Here is a 21,372-nt window from a genome sequence, read left to right as displayed (position 1 = left end):
TTCTCAATTAATATTAATGAAATTTAACATGACTGAATTATTACTAATTTCTTTGATTTTTTTTTTTTTTTTTGTAATTTGTTCCCATTACTCTTGGGGCTCAGTTTCTCTTGTTTCTTCTTCCTTTTCTTCTGCCATGCCTGTGGAGAAAAAAATAAAATAACATTAAAAATAGCAACACTGTGTTATTTGTGAATGCAGAGTTTTGTAAGCAGTAGTTCAAAACAAAGAATCAGAAAACAATTCCTTGAATGGCTTAAACTAAAACCAAACATAGACAATGTTACAAGATGGGAAGAAAGAATGGAGGAAAAATAGGTTTAAATGCTAGGAAAATCCTGGAGAAAGGGGGATTATAATGATTAAACACATATTATGAGGAAAGAGATTGGTGTACAATTGTAGAATTTTTAAAAAGTTTTTTAAAAGGTTTGTTTCACACATTACTAGTAAAGATTTGGTTTTGCAGCTTTGCACAATGCTATGTTCCAACACTATGATTCAGCAACAGAGAGCCTAACTCTCACATCCATCCTCAAAAACAACATAGTTTTGCATTTCTATATCTGTGTTTCTCAACCTTGGCAACTTTAAGGTATGTGGACTTAACTCCCAGAATTCCCCAGCCAGCCACTGCCAAGTTGCCAAGGTTGCAAAACACTGTTCTATCTGAACAGGGACATCCAAGGGGAGCAGTGGGGAGGAAGAGCAAAAAGCCAAGACGGCAGGCACAACCATGTGATCAAAACCCTTGCCCAAACTGCTGTATCTTCACCTTTCTCCATATTTTGTAAACAGCAAAAAGCTTCCCAAGATGGTGCTCCTTAATTCAAGTACATTAGAGTGGAACTATTTTGCAAAAAACAGCACTTTCTCTAAAAGTTGGTAGGCATTTCTAATACATTAGCATCATCTTGCATACAGTTTTTCACCAAGAAGATGGGAACGTGCTGTATCTTTGGCCTTTGATAAGTAGTGACTGGTGGAAGACAAATAATAGGAAAAGCAGGAACAGGAGCAGGAACAGACTATCAGCTGAGGTGGCAATGAAATTAAAGTTTGCAGGAACATGAAAAACCCAGTGCAAGACAGCAAGGGTGTTCTGCCATTTCCACGCAGCTACTGAGAATCTTAGCTGCCTCCACCATGCTCAAGCATTTACAGAGCCATGCAAGTGGATGCACAGAAAAAGCCTATAATGTGTGAGGGGCCCTGAACAAGGACAATGTGGCATCCAGAAGTGGCTTTTGGATTCATTTTGCCTTTTCATTTTTTTTCCTCTGTTAGATGTTGCTAGCTTACAAAGGAAGTTTTGATTATCCACAATTTTTTGCTTTCAACATGAATATATGCTAGTAAGAGATTCCTCTTCCTGACAGAAAGATGAGTTCCCATTGCCAGCGGTCCTGGGATGGGCAAGTAAAAGGGAAGGCCATTGTGGTCCCATCTAAAATCAGGGATGTTATTCTATGCCACACTGAAGATTATTTAAACAAAAAGCAGGAGATAAATTGTATAAATACGTAAGCAACCGATGTCTTTTTGAGTAGCCAGCTTACTTAATCGCTGCATATTCCCTCCCCCTCTCTCCTCACCCTGATCTCCTTGGTCATCTTTAACTGCCTCTTCTTCTTCCTCTGTATCTCTAGGTGAAGAGATCACTTCAGTGGGCTCTCCTACTTCTACAGCAGTCTCAGCATTTTCAGGAGGTGCTTCAGCAATGCCCTCCTCACCAGCTGAAATGAAGGTGGGTAGAAGGGAAGGGAAAATTGGAAAAGCAAGTAATGACTGGCTTACTTATTTCCAAGCCGTTTATTTTAATTAATAATGTACTAGGGTGAAATCCCCCTTCAAAACAGATGCCAAAAGCCTTTTTCATTTTAAAGACACAAATGGTCACTAATATAGTACAAATATGAAATATATACAGTACATTCTTAGCCATGTGAATTCAGAAGTAAATTCTACTGCATTTAATGGGGCTCTCTCCTATGGCTGTAGGCAAAATTCCTTTTATTCTTAAAATGACTCTAATCAAACTGGAGCACAATCCTAATTCTTAGGGTGCTTTCCCTTCCCTTTTTTTCTGATGCTAACTAGTGGATTAAAAAAACTCTCAAGTAAAGACAAATGGGAAGGAAATCCATTATGGCCAGTAAAGCTGATGATCCTAATATTGGGACCTCAGGTTAACAAATGGATTCAAAATTCAGTAGTACAAATCTGCTTCCATCCCACCTTGATACATTCCATTTCTGGACCTCTGGTAGGAAGATTACTATTGAGTTTAAGCCAATGAAATTTTATGTAGAGATAACTGGAATCACCACACAGATACCAGTATTCAAAAATCTCAGAGTAGTAGTAGAAAACTTCAATCTTTTTAATGATTTCATAAGATTTCCTAACTGCCCCAACTGGACAAGCTGAAGGCTGAAGTCACAGAAAGAAATAATACCATACCAGGCAGCATGTGAATATACTATGCAAAGATAACCCTTGTGAGCCAGAGCAATAGGGCTCATGAATCTGATACCACCTTTCCCAAGGCAGAAACATATGTAACACATAGTCCAAATGTTGTTCTGAGAATTTTTGATGAAGAGAAAACTTCAGAGGCATGAGAAAAGCTTAATGAGCACTACCACAAAAAGCTATAGTTCTTTCAAATATATTTACTTTAGTATAAATTGGGTGAAGAAAGTGAAGAATAAGATCATTGCCAAAAGTAGATCTTCCCAACACATCCTCTTCAATTTCTCATCTTCTTTAAATACCTGTTTTCATTCTCCTAAGTAGCAGGCAGGGCGAAGGAGATAGATGTCCCTTTCTAGATATCTAGAATTTTTTTTTAATCCATTCAATCATGCCCAATTCTCAGAGATTACAAAGTCAGGTCCCTGAAGTTTTCTTGGCAAGGTTTTTCAGAAGTGGTTTGCCATTGCCTACTTCCTAGGGCTGAGAGAGAGTGACTGGCCCAAGATCATCCAGCTGGCTTTGTGCCTAAGGCAGGACTAGAACTCACGGTCTCCCAGTTTCTAGCCTAATGCCTTAACCACTACACCAAGCTGGCTCTCTAGATGTCTAGATTACCTGTATGCAAAAGGATTTTGTACATGATCAGAGGGCCACCTGAAATTAAGTTCAGAGATGCATGAGAGAAGCTTAAAGAGGACCATACATTCTCTAAACCTGGGAGAGAACATTGCTACCTGAATGATTTTTCTAGGCCTAACAATATTTGAATATTATTGATTTTACTGAATATATTTTTATATTGCTTCTCAATTGTATCTCAGGGGGTAGACAATAGAAATTCCTAACATACAGTAAAAAAACACAATTGATTAAAACAACGTAAAAAAATTAAGTAAAAAAAGTTAGTCTTGTTTTTCCTGCCATCGACATTCATAAAGGGAAGATCTAGCTGAAGAAAGAGATCTTCAAAAGATGTAATTTCAGGGAAAGAATATTCTAGAATTCAGGCATCACCACAAAAATCCATAGGTGAGTATGAGATGACATCTGTCAATCTTGCCACACACAGCAGGACCTCTTCTGATCCTCTCAGCAATCAAATAGTTCTATAAAGGGGAAAGGAGTCAGTTTGACACTCTGATCTCCGTTTAGTGTCTTATATGTCACAATTAAAACCTTGAATTTGGCACCCAGTGAAATGAATGCGGATTCATGGATGCATGAAAGGTTGTTCTCAAGTCAAAATATAAACCTGCAGGACCTTGTGGTTCCTCAGCTGCTGCAGGAGTTACTTGAGGTGTCCAGAGTGTTAAGTTAGTAATTTTTGTTGCTTTCCATTTTGGAATCGATGGTACCAAAGTTTCTTCTTCCTCCTCTTCTTCTGGTTTCTCCTAGAGAAAGATGAATATTCAGAACAATAACAGAAATGAAAAAGGAAATGGCCAGTCTATTTGTGGTAAAAGCTTTTCTCCAGTTTATTAAGACCCATGCACAACATGCTTCACACCCCTTAGCAACTCTCAACAGTACACATGACCAGATATTTCTCCAAGTCTAGATTGCTAAAACATGCCTTTGTGGGGTACCCTTTAAAATTGTCTGAAAACCTCAGCTACTTCAGAATGTTAGAGTCTAGTTATTGGCTAGGATCAAAGGTAGGAAGCATATGACTATTAGTTACAAAGGTTACACTAGCTGCTGGCTAATTTTTGGTCACAAAGCAAAGTATAGGGGGAAAAAAATGGTCCTAAGCAGCTTTGGACCTTGCTACCAGAAGGACCATCCTCCTTCCTGTTTCATTGTTGAGTCTTCGAAGAGACTATTTTCTTTATGCCACCAATTTCTGATGTGTGTTTGACTCAAAACTATTCTCAGAGGCTGCATTTAAACACTGGAACTATCTGCTGTGAGAAATTTGTCTAACCCCATATTTATGGTCTTCTATTTAGTGACCAATCTTGTTTTGATTAACCAGGCATCTGGCTAACTGGATTGAAGTATTTGTTTTATTCTGCTACATTATGTTAAATCTAATTAATCAGTTGCCATTTTCTTATCTGCACTAACCTGACATGGCTTCTATGGCTTCAATATCTCTCAAATGATGCTGAAAGGATCCAGCCTCCCTTCCAGAAATATTCACCAAGAAGCCCTGTACTAAGTGCTTCAGCCAAAAAAAAAAAAAGGCAGTGACCAAATACCGGCATTTTGTTATACTTTTCATAGCTGAAGAATATTTTCCCCAGAAACAGCTAGATGTATGGCCAACTAAAGGAGTGCAATTGACAAAAATGTGTTGTGACACAAACTCCATCCCTTAAATATGTAAGTGCTGCTAGATATACTTGCCATGCAACATTTCATAACATTTCTTTTAAGAAGCCCTACTGGCTGTCCCATCAGCCATTGACTTGTCTTTCTATACAAAGAAGTCCCACTTTTGTTGCATTGTCCCTAAAATCCACCATAATACATCACTGTGTTTCACTCAACTATCTGGAAACCTTGGGACATAAAGAATTATTTTTCCTACCAGCATATATTGCAAAAGTAATCTATTATAAATAAAACTATACCATCATATTTAAAACAAAAACAAACGAAGGATTGCTAAAATAACTTTTTAGGATGGGGGGGAATATAATGCCAATTAATGCTACAAAGGAATTTGTACCCCAAATTTCTTCCTAACTTAAGTCACATGCAAGCAAATCATGCAGAATCACTCTATTTCAAAGCCAGAAGGCACCTGTTTTGTAAAGACAGAGGTTTCAATGGCTAACTGTTTCTCATAATTCTGATCAGAAGGCTTTGTTACTCCTTCTTTTTCCTTGGTGTGTATGAGCTAAGCAAATTACAAAAAGAATCAACATGAAATATTAGTTTTCTTAGACAAAAGTTTAAAAGTTCTAGGAGAAAAGTTTAAAAACTCAGGGGAAAGGCTAAAGGTTCTTTGTTAAAAGAACACAGTTGGTATTTCTGAGATAAACTTAATTGCTACACAACATTCCCAAAAGGATAAGATGCATAAATCACAGGTAAGTAATATTTAAATGAAAGGTAGTCTGGAGTGTAACAGAACTCTTATAAGATATTTTGAGCTCAAAGGTTCATTTTTGAAGGGAGGCTATTTAAAAATGTTTGGGGAATATATACAGTAGCTTAAGAAGAAATACTGACCCCAGAAGACACTTTGGTCTTCGAAATGTTTGGAAATGTGTACATGAACAACTGTAAAACCACATTTCAGCAAAATTCATGCATACCTACTTCTTTTGTTGTTGTTTATTCGTTTAGTCGCTTCCGACTCTTCGTGACTTCATGGGCCAGCCCACCCCAGAGCTTCCTGTCGGTCATCAACACCCCCAGCTCCCCCAGGGACGAGTCCGTCACCTCTAGAATATCATCCATCCACCTTGCCCTTGGTCGGCCCCTCTTCCTTTTGCCTTCCACTCTCCCTAGCATCAGCATCTTCTCCAGGGTGTCCTGTCTTCTCATTATGTGGCCAAAGTATTTCAGTTTTGCCTTTAATATCATTCCCTCAAGTGAGCAGTCTGGCTTTCTTTCCTGCAGGATGGACTGGTTTGGTCTTCTTGCAGTCCAAGGTACTCTCAGAATTTTCCTCCAACACCACAGTTCAAAAGCATCGATCTTCTTTCTCTCGGCCTTCCTTATGGTCCAGCTCTCACAGCCACATGTTACTACGGGGAACACCATTGCTTTAAGTATGCGGGCCTTTGTGGTCAGTGTGATGTCTCTGCTCTTGACTATTTTATCGAGATTTGTCATTGCTCTTCTCCCAAGGATTAAGCGTCTTCTGATTTCCTGACTGCAGTCAGCATGTGCAGTAATCTTCGCACCTAGAAATACAAAGTCTTTCACTGCTTCTACATTTTCTCCCTCTATTTGCCAGTTATCAATCAAGCTGGTTGCCATAATCTTGGTTTTTTTGAGGTTTAGCTGCAAACCAGCTTTTGCACTTTCTTCTTTCACCTTCATCATAATGCTCCTCAGTTCCTCTTCGCTTTCAGCCATCAAAGTGGTATCATCTGCATATCTGAGATTGTTAATGTTTCTTCCAGCGATGTTAACTCCAGCCTTGGATTCCTCAAGCCCAGCATGTCGCATGATGTGTTCTGCGTACAAACTGAATAGGTAGGGTGAGAGGATACAGCCCTGCTGTACTCCTTTCCCAATCTTAAACCAGTCCGTTGTTCCGTGGTCTGTTCTTACTGTTGCTACTTGGTCGTTATACAGATTCTTCAGGAGGCAGACAAGATGACTTGGTATCCCCATACCACTAAGAACTTGCCACAATTTGTTATGGTCCACACAGTCAAAGGCTTTAGAATAGTCAATAAAACAGAAATAGATGTTTTTCTGAAACTCCCTGGCTTTTTCCATAATCCAGCGGATATTGGCAATTTGGTCCCTAGTTCCTCTGCCTTTTCTAAACCCAGCTTGTACATCTGGCAATTCTCGCTCCATGAATTGCTGAAGTCTACCTTGCAGGATCTTGAGCATTACCTTACTGGCATGTGAAATGAGTGCCACTGTTCGATAGTTTGAACATTCTTTAGTGTTTCCCTTTTTTGGTATGGGGATATAAGTTGATTTTTTCCAATCTGATGGCCATTCCTGTGTTTTCCAAAATTGCTGGCATATAGCATGCATTACCTTGACAGCATCATCTCGCAAGATTTTGAACAGTTCAGCTGGGATGCTGTCGTCTCCTGCTGCCTTGTTATTAGCAATGCTTCTTAAGGCCCACTCAACCTCACTCTTCAGGATGTCTGGCTCTAGCTCACTGACCACACCGTCAAAGCTATCCCCGATATTGTTATCCTTCCTATACAGGTCTTCTGTGTATTCTTGCCACTCTTTCTTGATCTCTTCTTCTTCTGTTAGGTCCTTGCCATGTTTGTTTTTGATCATACCCATTTTTGCCTGGAATTTCCTTCCGATGTTTCTAATTTTCTGGAAGAGGTCTCTTGTCCTTCCTATTCTATTGTCTTCTTCCACTTCTGTGCATTGCTTGTTTAAAAATAATTCCTTATCTCTTCTGGCTAACTTCTGGAATTTTGCATTTAATTGGGCATATCTCCCCCTATCCCTGTTGCCTTTTGCTTTCCTTCTTTCTTGGGCTACTACAGAACTGAACTACAGTCAGCTCCAGGTCTTGTTTTTACCGACTGTATAGATGTCTGCCACCTTTGGCTGCAAAGGATGTAGTCAATCTGATTTCGGTGTTGTCCATCTGGTGAAGTCCATGTATAAAGCCCTCTCTTAGGTTGTTGGAAGAGAGTGTTTGTTATGCAGAGTGAGTTGTCTTGGCAAAATTCTATCAGCCTATGTCCTGCTTCATTTTGTTCTCCCAGGCCATGCTTACCTGTAATTCCAGGTGTCATTTGACTGCCCATCTTAGCATTCCAGTCTCCCGTGATGAAAATAACATCTCTTTTAGGTGTGTTGTCCAGTAGGTGCTGCAGATCCTCATAGAACTGCTCTACTTCTTCAGCATCTGTGGCTGGGGCGTATATTTGGATCACTGTGATGTTAGATGGCTTGCCCTGAATTCGAATTGAGATCATTCTATCGTTTCTTGGATTGTATCCAAGCACTGCTTTAGCCACTTTACTATTAATTATGAAGGCTACTCCATTTCTTCTGTGGTCCTCTTGTCCACAGTAGTAGATCTGGTGGTCATTTGATGTGAAGTGGCCCATTCCAGTCCATTTCAGTTCACTGATGCCCAAAATGTCTATCTTTAATCTTGACATCTCACCAATAAGCACATCCAATTTGCCCTGGCTCATAGATCTTACATTCCAGGTTCCAATGGTGTGTTGATCCTTAGAACATCGGATTCGCCGTTCACCACCAGCACCGTTGACCGCTAGCCATCCTTTCGGCTTTGAGCTAGCTGCGTCATCACGTCTGGGGCTAGTTGAACTCATCCTCTGTTCCTCCCCAGTAGCATTTTGACCATCTTCCGACCTGGGGGTCTCATCTTCCGATGGTATACCGACATATCTCTGGTTGTACTGATCCGTTTAGTTTTCACAGCTAGAATACTGGAGTGGGTTGCCATTACCTTCCCCAGGGATCACATTTAGTCTGACCTCTCTGTCATGACCTTCCCATCTTGGGTGGCCCTTCACGGTTTAGCTCATGGCATCATTGAGGTGCTCAAGCTCCAGCACCAAGACAAGGTAACGATCCTTTGCTGAAGATACCTACTTCTACTGGTACTATTTATATAGTATTAACTGAATATATATATATATATATATATATATATATATATATATATATATATATATGTGTGTGTATGTGTGTGTGTGTGTGTGTGTGTGTGTGTGAGAGAGATTATATGTATGATTTCTGTATGGAATCAAGACACCAAGGAGGAGGAGGAGGAGGAAAATGAAAACTCTGATTTCCTTTTCGCATTTAGTGACCCTATATTCACTAAGGAGAGGATTGCTTTTTTGCATAGAGAGTATAAGATGGCTATCTTAATGTTATGCAGATATACATGCCACCAGAGAGTTCTTCAGTGCCATAAAGTCAGTTTATGTTCCTTCTAAATCAGGATGCTACCTGTTGCTGTCATCTGATGAGTCAAGCCTGATTAGAGACCAGGAAGGACTGCAAAACCACTGAGATGAACACTTTTCTAACCTACTCAATAGGCTGTCCACAGTTGATCCTGATGTCTTACAGCAGATTCCTCAGTCTTGGATGACCTAGACCTGCCACCCTCTACTGATGAGATCAAGAAAGCAATCTCGCAGATGAACTCAAATAAAGCAACAGGGGAGGATGGCATTCCTGCTGAGATCTACAAAGCACTAGATCCAAATGCATTACAGGCATTCCAAGGCATTCTGGAAGACATCTGGTTCACAGAGGAGATGCCTGATGACTTCCACAATGTCCTCATCGTGATGCTGTACAAAAACAAGGGAAGTAAATCAGACTGTGGAAACTACAGGGGTATCTCACTATCGTCCATCGCAGGCAAGATTTTTGCCTGCATTTTCATGAACAGTCTTGTCACTGTCTCAGAAAGGAACCTCTCAGAGAAACAGTGTGGCTTTTGACCAGAACAAAGTACAGTAGACATGAATTTTGCATTGAGGCAAGTCCAGGAGAAGTGCATCAAACAGACCAAGCCTCTTTACTCTGTCTTTATTGACCTGACAAAGGCATTTGACACTGTAGACAGGGAGGGTCTCTGGATCATCCTGAGATGTTATGGATGCCCAAGGAAATTTGTGAAGTTGATTCAGCTGCTCCACAATAGAATGACAGGACAGGTCCTTTACAGTGGTGATACGTCAGCTGCATTTTACATTTCCAGTGGGGTGAAGAAGGGCTGTGTGCTATATTCCAGTCCTATGTCAATCTGTTCTTCATTTGCATGTTGACATGAGCTGTCCAAGGTCTGAAGGAGGGAGTATACATCAGATACCAATTGGACGGCTCTCTCTTTGACCTTTTCCACTGAACACACAGACGAAGTGCCTCCATGCAGTCATTCACTTCAGGCACACAAAGACAGTGATCTACAGTTGATGCTGAACAAATTCTCAGATGCTGCTACACTCTTCGGCCTGACTATCAGACTGAACAAGACTGAAGTACTTTACCGGCCCATGCCAAATACCAACCCTATAGAACAAAAAGCACTGTTGACGACACCCAGCTGACAAAGTAAAGAGCTTCAAATACTTGGGAAGCATCATCTCGAGCAATGGGTCTTTGGACAAAGAAATCGACTCCAAGGCCAGCCAGGCTCTGGGGCAGCTATGTACCAGAGTGCTCAGTCAATACAATATCCACATATGAACAAGCTGAAAGTCTACAGAGCTGTGGTTATCTCTTCTCTCCTATATGGATGTGAATCCTGGACTCTGTACCAACAACGCATCAAACAACTGGAGAAATTTCACATGCATGCCCTTTGCTCCATCCTTGACATTCGTTGGCAGGACTGTGTCTCCAAGCTGAAAGTCTTGGATCATGCGGAGTCCACCAGCATTGAGTCCCTGATTATCAGAGCCCAGATGCGATGGTTGGGACCCATCATTAGAATAGACAACCATTGTAAGCCTCACCATGCATGAACTGGAGACCAGAGAGAGACCTCAAGGTCATCCATGCAAGCACTACAAAGATGTGAAGGAAACCCTATTCTATCTTGACATCCAGCCAAGGGAACTAGAAGCCGTGGCTGCTGACAGAACCCACTGGCGAGCCCTGTGCTATGAAACCTACTCCAGCTTTGAAGACAGGCACTGCCAAAACCTGATGGAAACCCATGAGTGGTCACAGAATAACACCCACAGCTATTGTAACAATGGACTTCCAGTGCCCCATTGTGCTAGGCTCTGCGCTTCCAGACTGGGACTGCATGTTCACAGATGAACTGCACAGCAGTGTGTCTTCTTCAAATCCGAAGTATTACTGATTATAAGATGGCAATCTATTTTCAATGACTGCACAAAATTGTAAAACTGATACTTTTGATTTGGGCAACCTACTGATGCATCACAGTGACAAGAGGAAAGTTCTTAAAGTCTTGCTTTAATTGATTATAATTTAATTATAATTAATACAACCACTAGGGAATGACCTTGTAAAATTAAGGGAAAGTGGATATTTACAAAATCCTCTTCCACCCAGTTTGCCAAGTTCAATATGGATTCAAGGCAACTATTGCTACAATAGATGAAAAAAAGATGGAAAACCAAAATCACTTTCTCTTCTAGAGAATACAAGCCAGACTGAAGTGATTTTAGCATTGTTAACTATCAAAAATGTTGACCTTATTGTTTTAATAACTACATGTATATTAAATTAAAATACAGGTTACAGTTTGTTGTAACAGTTATTACTTTACTATTTAACTATAAGACAGAATTAAATAAAGTTAAAATAAAAAGTGTACTTCTGGGCTTCCTAGTTGTTAGCATGATTGAACACAATAGCACTTACCTCATGACAATATTCACCATGCTGCTCACATCCAATATCAAATATATACTTCCCAGGACCAAATGGCTGTATAAACAAAGGAACTTCTATTAGTAGTATTCTGACAGTACCATGTTCTAAAAACACAAAATATTCCCACAATTATGCTGTACCATACATAGCATCTATTAGCAATCCCCTTCAGGGTTGTATAAGGATAAACAGTTCAGTTTCTAGGCAAAAAAGAAAAAAACATCAGAAAGGAATATACTCAGAAACGAGTGAGAGAACATTTCAACTTTGCAGGTTGCCCCTGACTTGAAGATTGTTACTGTTGTTCATGAAACCGCCTTTCATTTTCATTTAACTATATTTTTACATTTTTTTCTGTACGTATCCATCTATACATTTCATGCCTCTGATAATCTGAAACCCTCAAACCTTATACCATAATAAATGTGTTCATTTTTTATATGGTCAAGATTCTCAGTTACTTTTGCTGCAGCCATTATGAAATTTATATACTGTCAGAATAAAACAAATATATTCTAACTAATCAAAATCTCTTTAAGGGCTTCTTGTGAATGAATAGAACTGCCCTCAAATAAAGTGACTGAAAAGTACTGGTTCACATGAGTTTCTGGGCAAACACTGGAGTTGTCTGTACAAATGAGTTTCTGGATATCAAAACTATTTTTATTGAAATGGGGTTAGATGCAAAAGAAGCTGAAAGCCTTACTTCCTATGCCCAATGTAAAATTTTCAGAAATTAATATAATTTCTTACATACATACATTTTTATTAACAAACTTTCCCTGGAATCTGTGGTTTAGGTGAACAAGTTCAGCAGATCCTTCTTGTTGCCCATTTGCCCAAGTGCCAACATATTTAGAGCCAGTTAATGCATAGAAATAAGTCCCTTGCCCATGTCTATTGGAGAAAAGAAAGAGTTGCTTCATATTAAGACAGAAGAAATCCTTACCCTTAAACCTGAATACAAACATCCTCATATTGTCATAGAATTGATGGATTTAAATCAACACAAATTAAATAATCAAGTACCAAGAAAAATATGATTAAAATCATTGATTTAAATTAAATTACCTGCATTGAAATGTATATATTTCTTGAATAAGAATGCAAACCAGTGGGTTGCTGCAACAGGTAATGTATATTGATTTTCAGCTAAAAAGAGCCTTTCTTTGTTTACTTTATTTACATGGCTATCCACTAACATTGTTCATAGTAACAACTATAATCATAATCAAGTATAATCATTTTCAGCGCCAAGATTTCCAGGAGATAGTAAAACAAAATAAGATAACTAAATAGAAATGTTTCTGTTAGAATAAAGGCTTTTTGTTGTTATTAAAGGAGATTGCTATGTCAACATTTGCTCAGGATAAAACAATGAATGTGTCAATGGTCCCTCTATTAAATTAGATAATTAGGGCTGTGAAAACAACACAACCCATACTAGTTGGAAAATTTTTCAGAACATATAAATCTACTACAATCTATTAGGCTCACAATAAATAAAATTATTATACAAACAGCCATAATGTCAAAAGATGATAGAAACTGTAGTTCAACATCTCTGGAGGGAAACACAGAACTACATTTACTATACATAACTAGTAAACCAGAAACCTGAAACCAGGAGAAACAAACCTATAATTATTGAACCACTCTCCAGTATATGTGTCTCCATTTACATAACAGTAAACTCCATTTCCATGTCTTTGGTCTTCCACCCAGTCTCCTGCAATGAATATACTTTATAAACGATAGTGTTTGGCCTTTAGTTTGAATATTTACATTAATTTGAAGAAAAGCACACAGTATCTATGCAGCAATAAAAATAATCCAAATTTTATTAACATGATTGAGAGAGCAAGGTCACTTTGAACTAAAAGAATCCTATAGAAATAAGGTAAGAAAGTAAACTGCAGATAACTGATCACACAAACATACGTTTTCTGTCATGAGAATGAGGTCCACTGACATGCAGCTCCTTCCCACCCCACCGCCACACATATACATCAATGGTAGACTTAAGATCTATCGTTCCAATGTACACTTCATTTACTGGTAATAAATGTTTATGGCAGGTTGGAAAGCATGTGACCTACCAAAATAAAAGCAGCTCTCAAATTATGTATTATGGCTCACTATAGGTCTTATAAACCTCTTTTGTTTCAAAATGACAAAAAGAATATTATCAACCTTGGGAAGTCTCTGATCTATTTGATTTTCCCACATTTGAAATGTTAAATTGTCAATCTGCTCATGCTAACCATCCATCAAGATATTACAGTGTTTATCTTAGCTGTATTTATATTCACACTTTGTAACTTTTATAAGCATTTGTACTTAGAATAGGTTTATAATACAGTTTTTGCATTATATTTGAGTAGTTGAGGAATCATGTATCATGCATATAAAAGGCAGAGATAAGCACAAAATGAGAAATATATTTTGCTCCAAACATATTATGACTTAGAAGTTGTAATGATATGTGGGAATGATCTTGGGAGACAGGGAGAAGTGATGCAGCCAAGGGAACCGTCAGATAAAAGGCAACTTAGCCCACAGCAGGAATGTGGACATGGCAAGCAGCTCAGAAAGGACCCTCAGAAAGGACCTTCTTGGGCTGTAAAGGGGACAGGGAGAAAAATGTACTTTCAGACTTGCAAGATTGATGTCAGCCTTGTGGGGTAGACCAGACAGGAAGCACAGCCAGATGACCTAATTCTACTTTATTGTAAAGTTACATTAACAGTATCTTGTTAGTGTGCCACTATCATCCCTGGCATGCATGAATTCAACAGAAACATACTCAACTGTCTATCCACACCTTCCCCTGATCTTCTCACACCTACCTTCCCTTATCTCTCTTTAGCCTCTACCATGTGTTACACATCACTTCCTCATATTATATTCTCTTTTTTTATTCTTCCCCTCTCAGAACACCTCTGCCTAGAACATCCAGATCCAGGTCCAAACAAAACACTCATATTCCAGGTCTGGGGGTAGCTGAAGCAAACCTGTTTCAAACTGGGCTTGGACTGCCCAGAAATGTTCTATGCACAAAACAGTTCATGCATGGTACATTTTGCGCATCCTTAATAAAGGTAAAGTCTCTGTTACATCAATCTTGGTTCCTGATGATTTCAAAAACATGTCCATGTAGTTTACTTGGTCATAATCCTGGTGTTCCCTCATTTTCCTTCTAGTGCTAACTAATGCTGCTTAGCTTTCAAGCCCAGGCAAGATCAGTCAGGTGCTGCCATCTGCTGAGACCTAATATGTATACCTACTAAAACAAATAAAAAACTACTTCATAAACTACTGATGCCCTCTCTCTGCATCTCCACCCCACTGCTGAGCTCTGAATATGAATTCGGACACGCCGGGTGACTGTTTCTAAAATATCTTCTACTTATGAGCAGAACACATGATTATTGTCATCTGTAATTTGACTCTTGTTTATTTTTAAAATGCTTCCTAGATTCTTACTTTAGTATCATGACTGTCTCTCAGAGAACTACATAAGGAGATTGATAAGCTGTCAATACATAAATCCACATACAGAAAAAGATATGTTGTTCAAGCTGTTTAACATTGTTCATAGATACTATCTTAACTTTTTTGTTATCAGAAGATGGTACATTATAACCCTGCCTCCATGGTAAGCTTAAATGGGAAGTCCTAAAGGGATTAATATATCCAGTTTTGCATACTGTTAATTCCCTTCAGTAAATTGCAGAATATGGGGCTAAATTTACTTCTCTTGAGATTAAGACAAAGTCATAGAGCATTTTAGGCATTCTATCTCTATGGCTGTTGTTTTCCACACTCACCCATAGCAAAAAGAGATGGAAAGTAAGACCCCCTTGAAACCTGTTCATGACTGCACTTATCCTGACTATATCACTATGGATTTTTCTTTCTTTGTTTTTCCTTACTTCAGTTTCAGAAGAAAAAGAAATGCTAAACCAGTGTTTCCCAAGTTTGGTGATTTTCAAATGTGAATTCAATTTAGCAATGGCCATGCTCACTGGATAATGCGCTGCGGGTTAAACCGCTGAGCTGTCGATCGGAAGGTCGGCGGTTCGAAACCGCGCGGCGGGGTGAGCGCCCGTTGCTCGTCCCAGCTCCTGCACACCAAGCAGTTCGAAAACATGCAAATGTGAGTAGATTAATTGGTACCGCTTCGGCGGGAAGGTAACGGCGTTCCGTGAGTCGTGCTGGCCACATGACCCGGAAGTGTCTATGACAACGCCGGCTCCAAGGCTTTGAAACGGAGATGAGCACCGCCCCCTAGAGTCGGACACGACTGGACTTTACGTCAAGGGAAACCTTTACCTTTACCTTATGCTCACTGGATAATTCTGGAAGTAAAAGCCCACACATCTCAAAGTCGTCAAGCTTGGGAAAACTGTGCCACTAAGACATACATACACCCACAGGGAGATGCCCTGAGTGGGACAAGTTGTAATGTGGTCCCAAATTAATGTTTTGTTTTTGTTGTTTTTTCCTATTTGCCAGCACCATGCAAAGTGTTCAGTAAACACTGAAAAGCTTCTTGCCTAATTAAGATATTTGGAAGCAGGCATGTACCTTTGGCGGAAAATAAATAAAACAGTGTTTCTCAACCTTAGCAGCTTGAAGATGTGTGGACTTCAACTCCCAGAATTCCCTAGCCAGCCTTGCTGGCTGGGGAATTCTAGGAGTTGAAATCCACACATCTTCAAGTTGCCAAGGCTGAGAAACACTAATAGAAAGGATAGTTTTGTTAGACAATGGAGGTTTTTGTTGGTGATTGCTGGCACTGTGTTTATGCTGGGTAGACTGGATATGCTATGTGAGTCCAGGTATAGTTTGAGAAGGAATTTGCAGCTGAGGACCCAGCAAGAACAAGCAGGATCTGGGAGAGATTTGCAGAGTGGACTGCTGTGCTAGGAAAGGACAAGCTAGACTTCACCAAGGACAGCTTGACAAAGGTCTTGGAATTCCAAAAAGTTCAGGAAAGAGTCATTTTCTCTTTCCATTCTCTTCTCTAGGCTAAAAGCAAGCCCAAAAGTGAAAGTATTGAAGCTGTCTAACCAAGTGAGCATGTCAAAATTGACATAAAAAATACCTGTGTGAGTCAGGGAAAGAATGAAACAATTAAGAAACTGTAAAAAAAAAACTATGTAAAGAAATGTCTGTATAGAAATGTTTATATATTAGAAATAAGCAAAAATTATTTACATTACAGTTATTTATTGTAACAGTAAAAATCATCATAAGTTAGAAAAGAGCAATGTGTATTTATCTAGAACATTCCTGTCCCTTTTTCCCACCTCTTTATGACACCACTGTTGGCAAAACACAAACAAAACATATTCTGACTTTATGCAATGTGCAAACTCAGTCATAAAGAAACCTATTTCCATATGCATATTCATTACCCTTAGGTACTGTATATTTCCTCTGATTTAACAGTATTATTAGATATTAACATCTTCAACAATTTTTGTCTATGATGTGGCACTATTTCACTGGCTTCACAAGCCACCAATGGTATCATAATTATATATGAATGAAGAAAATACAATTACCTTCATATTTAGATCCATCTGGATAAATAAAGACACCATTGCCTTGTTTTTTATTTTCAAGATATTCTCCTGTGTACCTTGCACCATTTTTAAATCTGTATAGCCCCTGAAACATATGCATTACAGAGATGCTTTATTACAATGCCTATACTAGGAAAATGATCTAATACAAAACAAGTGGGACATGCAACAAAATATTGTACAATGGACTGCTCCAGTCATGCCATTGTACTCCATCTCGTTTTTGGGTTTTCAGTCAGCTTTCTATGCTCACTGAGCATGCTCAGATCTCACCTGATTTTGGGATTCTTCTGTCCAGAAGATCTACAGGGGAGCCAAAAGGCCAAGATGGCAGGTATGACAGTGCAATCAAAGCTTTGTCCCTATTCATTCATTCATTCATTCATTCATTCATTCATTCATTCAATTTATATGGCTGTCCATCTCAAACAAGTGACTCTGGGTGGTGAATAATCATAAAAGTAATTAAAACCAAATTACAAACACAATACAAAAATATGAAATATATACAGCAACCAAGAAAATTATAATCCATAGATGTTAACATAACCAGGAAACAGGACCCTTAACACACTTGGGAACCCAGGCCTGGGCACATAACCAGGTCTTCAAGGCCTTACAAAAGGCCAACAGGTCAGGGCCATCCTAATCTCTGGAGGGAGAATGTTCCAGAAAGCAGGCGCTATGGCAGAAAAGGCACACTTCCTAGTCCCCACTAGCTGACATTCCTTGGCCGATGAGACCCAGAGCATACCTATCCTGCTGGACCAGATTGGATGGGCAGAAGCCCTGGGAGAAGACAGTCCCTCAGGTAACCTGGCCTTAAGCCATGAAGGGCTTTAAAGGTGACAACCAGCACCTTGAATTGCACCTGGAAACACACTGGCAACCAATGCAGCCCCCAAAGCAGTGGTTTTACATGTGCTGAGTACCCAACACCATTTACTACCTGTGGAGCTGCATTCTGTACCAGTTGAAGCTTCTGAATGTTCTTCAAGGGCAGCCTCATGTAGAGCATGCTGCAGTAATCCAGACGGGAGGTCATGAGGGCATGAGTAACAGTGAGCAGAGCCTCCCAGTGCAGGAATGGGCAAAACTGGCACACAACCCGAAGATGTGCAAAGGCTCTCTTAGCCACAGCTACTACCTGCTCCTTCAGCAGGAGCTATGAGTCCAAGAGGACCCCCAGATTGTTGATATGTGCATCAACATCTCATGCACAAAAGGGCAGGCTTCAATCACGTGATCATACCCACCATCAAGGCTTTTTGGTTCCCCCTAGCTCTGCATTAAGGGGCTCTCCTCCTAAAATTATTTTGTCTGCCTGCAAACAAAATCATTGGGAGTAAAGCAGTGTACAAACTGAATTTAGTAAATAAATAAACAAGCAAACTTTGAGGTTCCCTGAAGCTATTGATCCTTCTCTCCTGTTCTGTTTTGGCTAAGAAGATACATTTGGAGAATGAATTTGTTATTAGTATATATAATGAGCAAATTATTTCCAAAATAAATCTTACCTTTCCATTTCTTTTACCATTTGCATATTCTCCTTCATAGGTATCTCCATTGGGTAATCTGGCTTTCCCACGTCCATGCCGTTCACCAGCCTCATTGCGTTCACCTTCATATTCCTAGTTAAGTAACAATAATAATTATACTGTATAACATTTCTATGCTGTCCTTCAGGAGCTCAGCCATGAAGATCTTACCTAATTTTATCAGTATAAGAACCACCCTGTAGATAGGAGAATGGGAGAGATACTGAATTGAGCAAAGTGAGCTTCATAACCAAATGGGGATTTGAATTTGTATCTCCTTGGTCCCAGTCCAATATTCTATTTACTATGGCATCACCAAAATTATTACTTAGCTACAGTTGATACATATGCTAAACATTAGCATGTTTAGAGAATTAAAATGTTTCAAAGCAGTGTTTATATAAATGTAACACATGGAGTTGCTTTATAGTGAGTCAGAGCACTGGTTCAGTACTATGCTATTATTAGACTATAATAAGTTCAGTATTACTATATATTATTACATTGCAACAATTTTGGTAATTTTGATAAACCGCCCAGAGTCCCCTTTTTGGGAGAGATGGGCAGTGATAGAAATTTGAAAAGTAAATAAATAAAATAAATAATGTTTAAGATCTCAGAAGAACTCACCTTGTTTTTGCTGCCACAAACACCATTATTCCTCTGGAAACTTACTAGCTTTCCAGGATTTCAAACAGGGATTGTTCCTATTGCTAGGAACTGAACCCAAGACCGTCAAGCATACAATTCATGTGTTCTGCAAGTAAAATGCAGCCCCTTCCCATTTAAATACATGTGAAGTACATATTGGTTTCCTTATTTTGAATCTTTTTTAAAAAATAAGAAAAATTAGGCAACCTTTTTTGTTTTACTTTAACGTGTACCTTTTAAATAATATATTCCCTAGAATCTTCTGCAGTTTAATATATTATTTAACTTGTTGCCACCCCAATTTTTGAGTTTAATTATTTCCGCATTGGTTTGTATCAAGCTTAGTTCATAATTTATGGTGACCAGTATTCCTCTTTTGCAAAGTTCCTATCATCATGAAAATATGCACGAATCTAGTAGCAAAAGAAATTCCTTGGTAAATTCACCCTTAAAAATATCAACTGAAAAGATGTCCAGCCATGGGGACTTTACGCAGGAAAGCAGTTCCCGTGGAAGTGCCTCGCGTTTAGGACTTCTGACTTAGTCATACTCCTTTGCCCCGTTGTCATTTACAGCCGGACCCTTCTCTTTGTTCGCTCCCCCATCCCCACAGCCCCCACTGACCCCTAAATCATTCTCTGCCTCCTCTTCGACCTCTTCAGAGCCAAGATCCGACATGCTTCACCCAGCTGTATCACCATGGAAACGGCGTTCCCAGTAGACACCGCCTCCTTTCCAGCGTCTAGGAGGCGGTGCCTGTGGGGCAGAGTCTCCGCGGCAACCGGGTGCTGGACGGTGACAATTTCCCTTCCTCCTTTTTGTGGGTCGGTTACACCGTTCTCTGGCCCACACTAGGAAGAACTTTGGCAGTGCAAATTACAGCTAAGTGTTGTCAATGCCTTTAGCGCGGTTTGTTCCTGCGCATAGTTGGGAACATCCCATTGCAGTTCCTCTGCAGTTCAGTCAGGAGGCGAGGAGTCTTCGATACGACGCTACTTAGGGTAACAGCTGTCGACAGCTGAGACTTCAGTGTAATCCCCAAGGTTTGACTCAGTCCAATTGGCCTCTGTGTAGACAGACCTTATTTCCTTTCTCGCTGTATTTTAAGATTTCTGCCTCGGAATACTCTTTTAATCTTTTAAATAACTGAGTGTAAACTCATTGTCCCAAAATTGACTCTTTCACCTGAATTAAGAGTGTACTAGTACTTTCCAGTAAAAGCATTTCACGAGCATTTTCTCATTGCAGCTCTTGTAACAACACTCTTAGGTAACTATCGTTATTATAGTGGCAGGATTCATCTGCCATTCATTACACTAAGCCATAATGGTATGTTCTTGTCTTAATGTACTGTAGGAATCCACAATTATGGCTTGTACTTCATGGTATAGTAACGTGTTGTCAGTTGTGATTGATGCAGCTAAATATGCTTAAGCAAACCATAGTTTGGTGCAGCCGTTCTTCGCTTTTTGTCCCTGGAGGAACCCTTGAAATATTTTGCAGGCTTCAGGGAACCTCTGCACATTCAGGCTCAAATATAGGCCAGAAGTTACAAAATTGTTATATTTGTTTTATGGGTAGGCCTGTATATATGCATTAACAGTGTTCTTAAACTAAAAATAAGGAATGAAACTTTCTTCTTTAATGTTAAGCTGCCCAAATTTGAAACAAATTTTTAAATCAGGATCTGCTAAGGAGCCCCTAGTAACCTTTCATGGAACCCTGGTTGAGAAATCCTGGCTTAGTGCAATATGTGACTCTTCAAGTGCCAAGAGTGGTTTATCTAAGACACCTAGAAGTAGAGGCAAAAATCCAGCCTGATTTCTAGCGCTATTTCATATTCACAATCCTATGGTTTACTCAGAAGTAAGTCCCACTGAGTTAAAAAGACATATTCAAAATGAGCATGCATACTTTCACAGTATTGCTATTACCTTAACATTGTTGGATATTTTTACACTGAATCCTATTTTTCCCCCTCCTACTCTGCATTCAGTGCAGCTGGGAATGAGATGTCATATTAAGATTATTGGAGTATTATCACTGACTGGCTTTTCTCTGTGGTGTAAGGCAATGATGCAAAATGGGAAGGAGCA

At 39.4% G+C, this 21,372-nt stretch overlaps 1 protein-coding gene across 1 annotated transcript; it reads right to left on the bottom strand.

The window, feature by feature from the left end:
- Positions 1 to 875: 875 nt before the first annotated feature.
- On the bottom strand, positions 876 to 19,968 carry RSPH1 (radial spoke head component 1). The gene is made up of 9 exons (XM_063304695.1): positions 19,901 to 19,968; positions 18,605 to 18,718; positions 17,067 to 17,172; positions 13,132 to 13,222; positions 12,255 to 12,390; positions 11,482 to 11,547; positions 3,731 to 3,869; positions 1,596 to 1,736; positions 876 to 979 (listed from the first exon to the last, which is right to left on the bottom strand). The coding sequence occupies exons 1-9, from the start codon at positions 19,952 to 19,954 to the stop codon at positions 876 to 878; spliced, it is 951 nt and encodes a 316-aa protein (XP_063160765.1). The 5' UTR covers positions 19,955 to 19,968.
- Positions 19,969 to 21,372: the final 1,404 nt, after the last annotated feature.

This window comes from Candoia aspera, chromosome 5, assembly GCF_035149785.1.
Source record: "Candoia aspera isolate rCanAsp1 chromosome 5, rCanAsp1.hap2, whole genome shotgun sequence".
Taxonomy (NCBI): domain Eukaryota; kingdom Metazoa; phylum Chordata; class Lepidosauria; order Squamata; family Boidae; genus Candoia; species Candoia aspera.
Note: the sequence above shows the minus strand (reverse complement) of the source record. Positions and strands in the feature narration are given on the sequence as shown.

Bases quoted from the DNA above. Each gene is read 5' to 3' on its own strand.
- RSPH1 (XM_063304695.1), bottom strand. From the start codon at position 19,954: ATGTCGGATCTTGGCTCTGAAGAGGTCGAAGAGGAGGCAGAGAATGAT. The intron at 17,173-18,604 runs GTAAGATTTATT...CATATGTTTCAG, and splicing joins ATGGTAAAAGAAATGGAAAG to GGGCTATACAGATTTAAAAA. The intron at 13,223-17,066 runs GTAATTGTATTT...TATTCATTGCAG, and splicing joins AGATGGATCTAAATATGAAG to GAGACTGGGTGGAAGACCAA.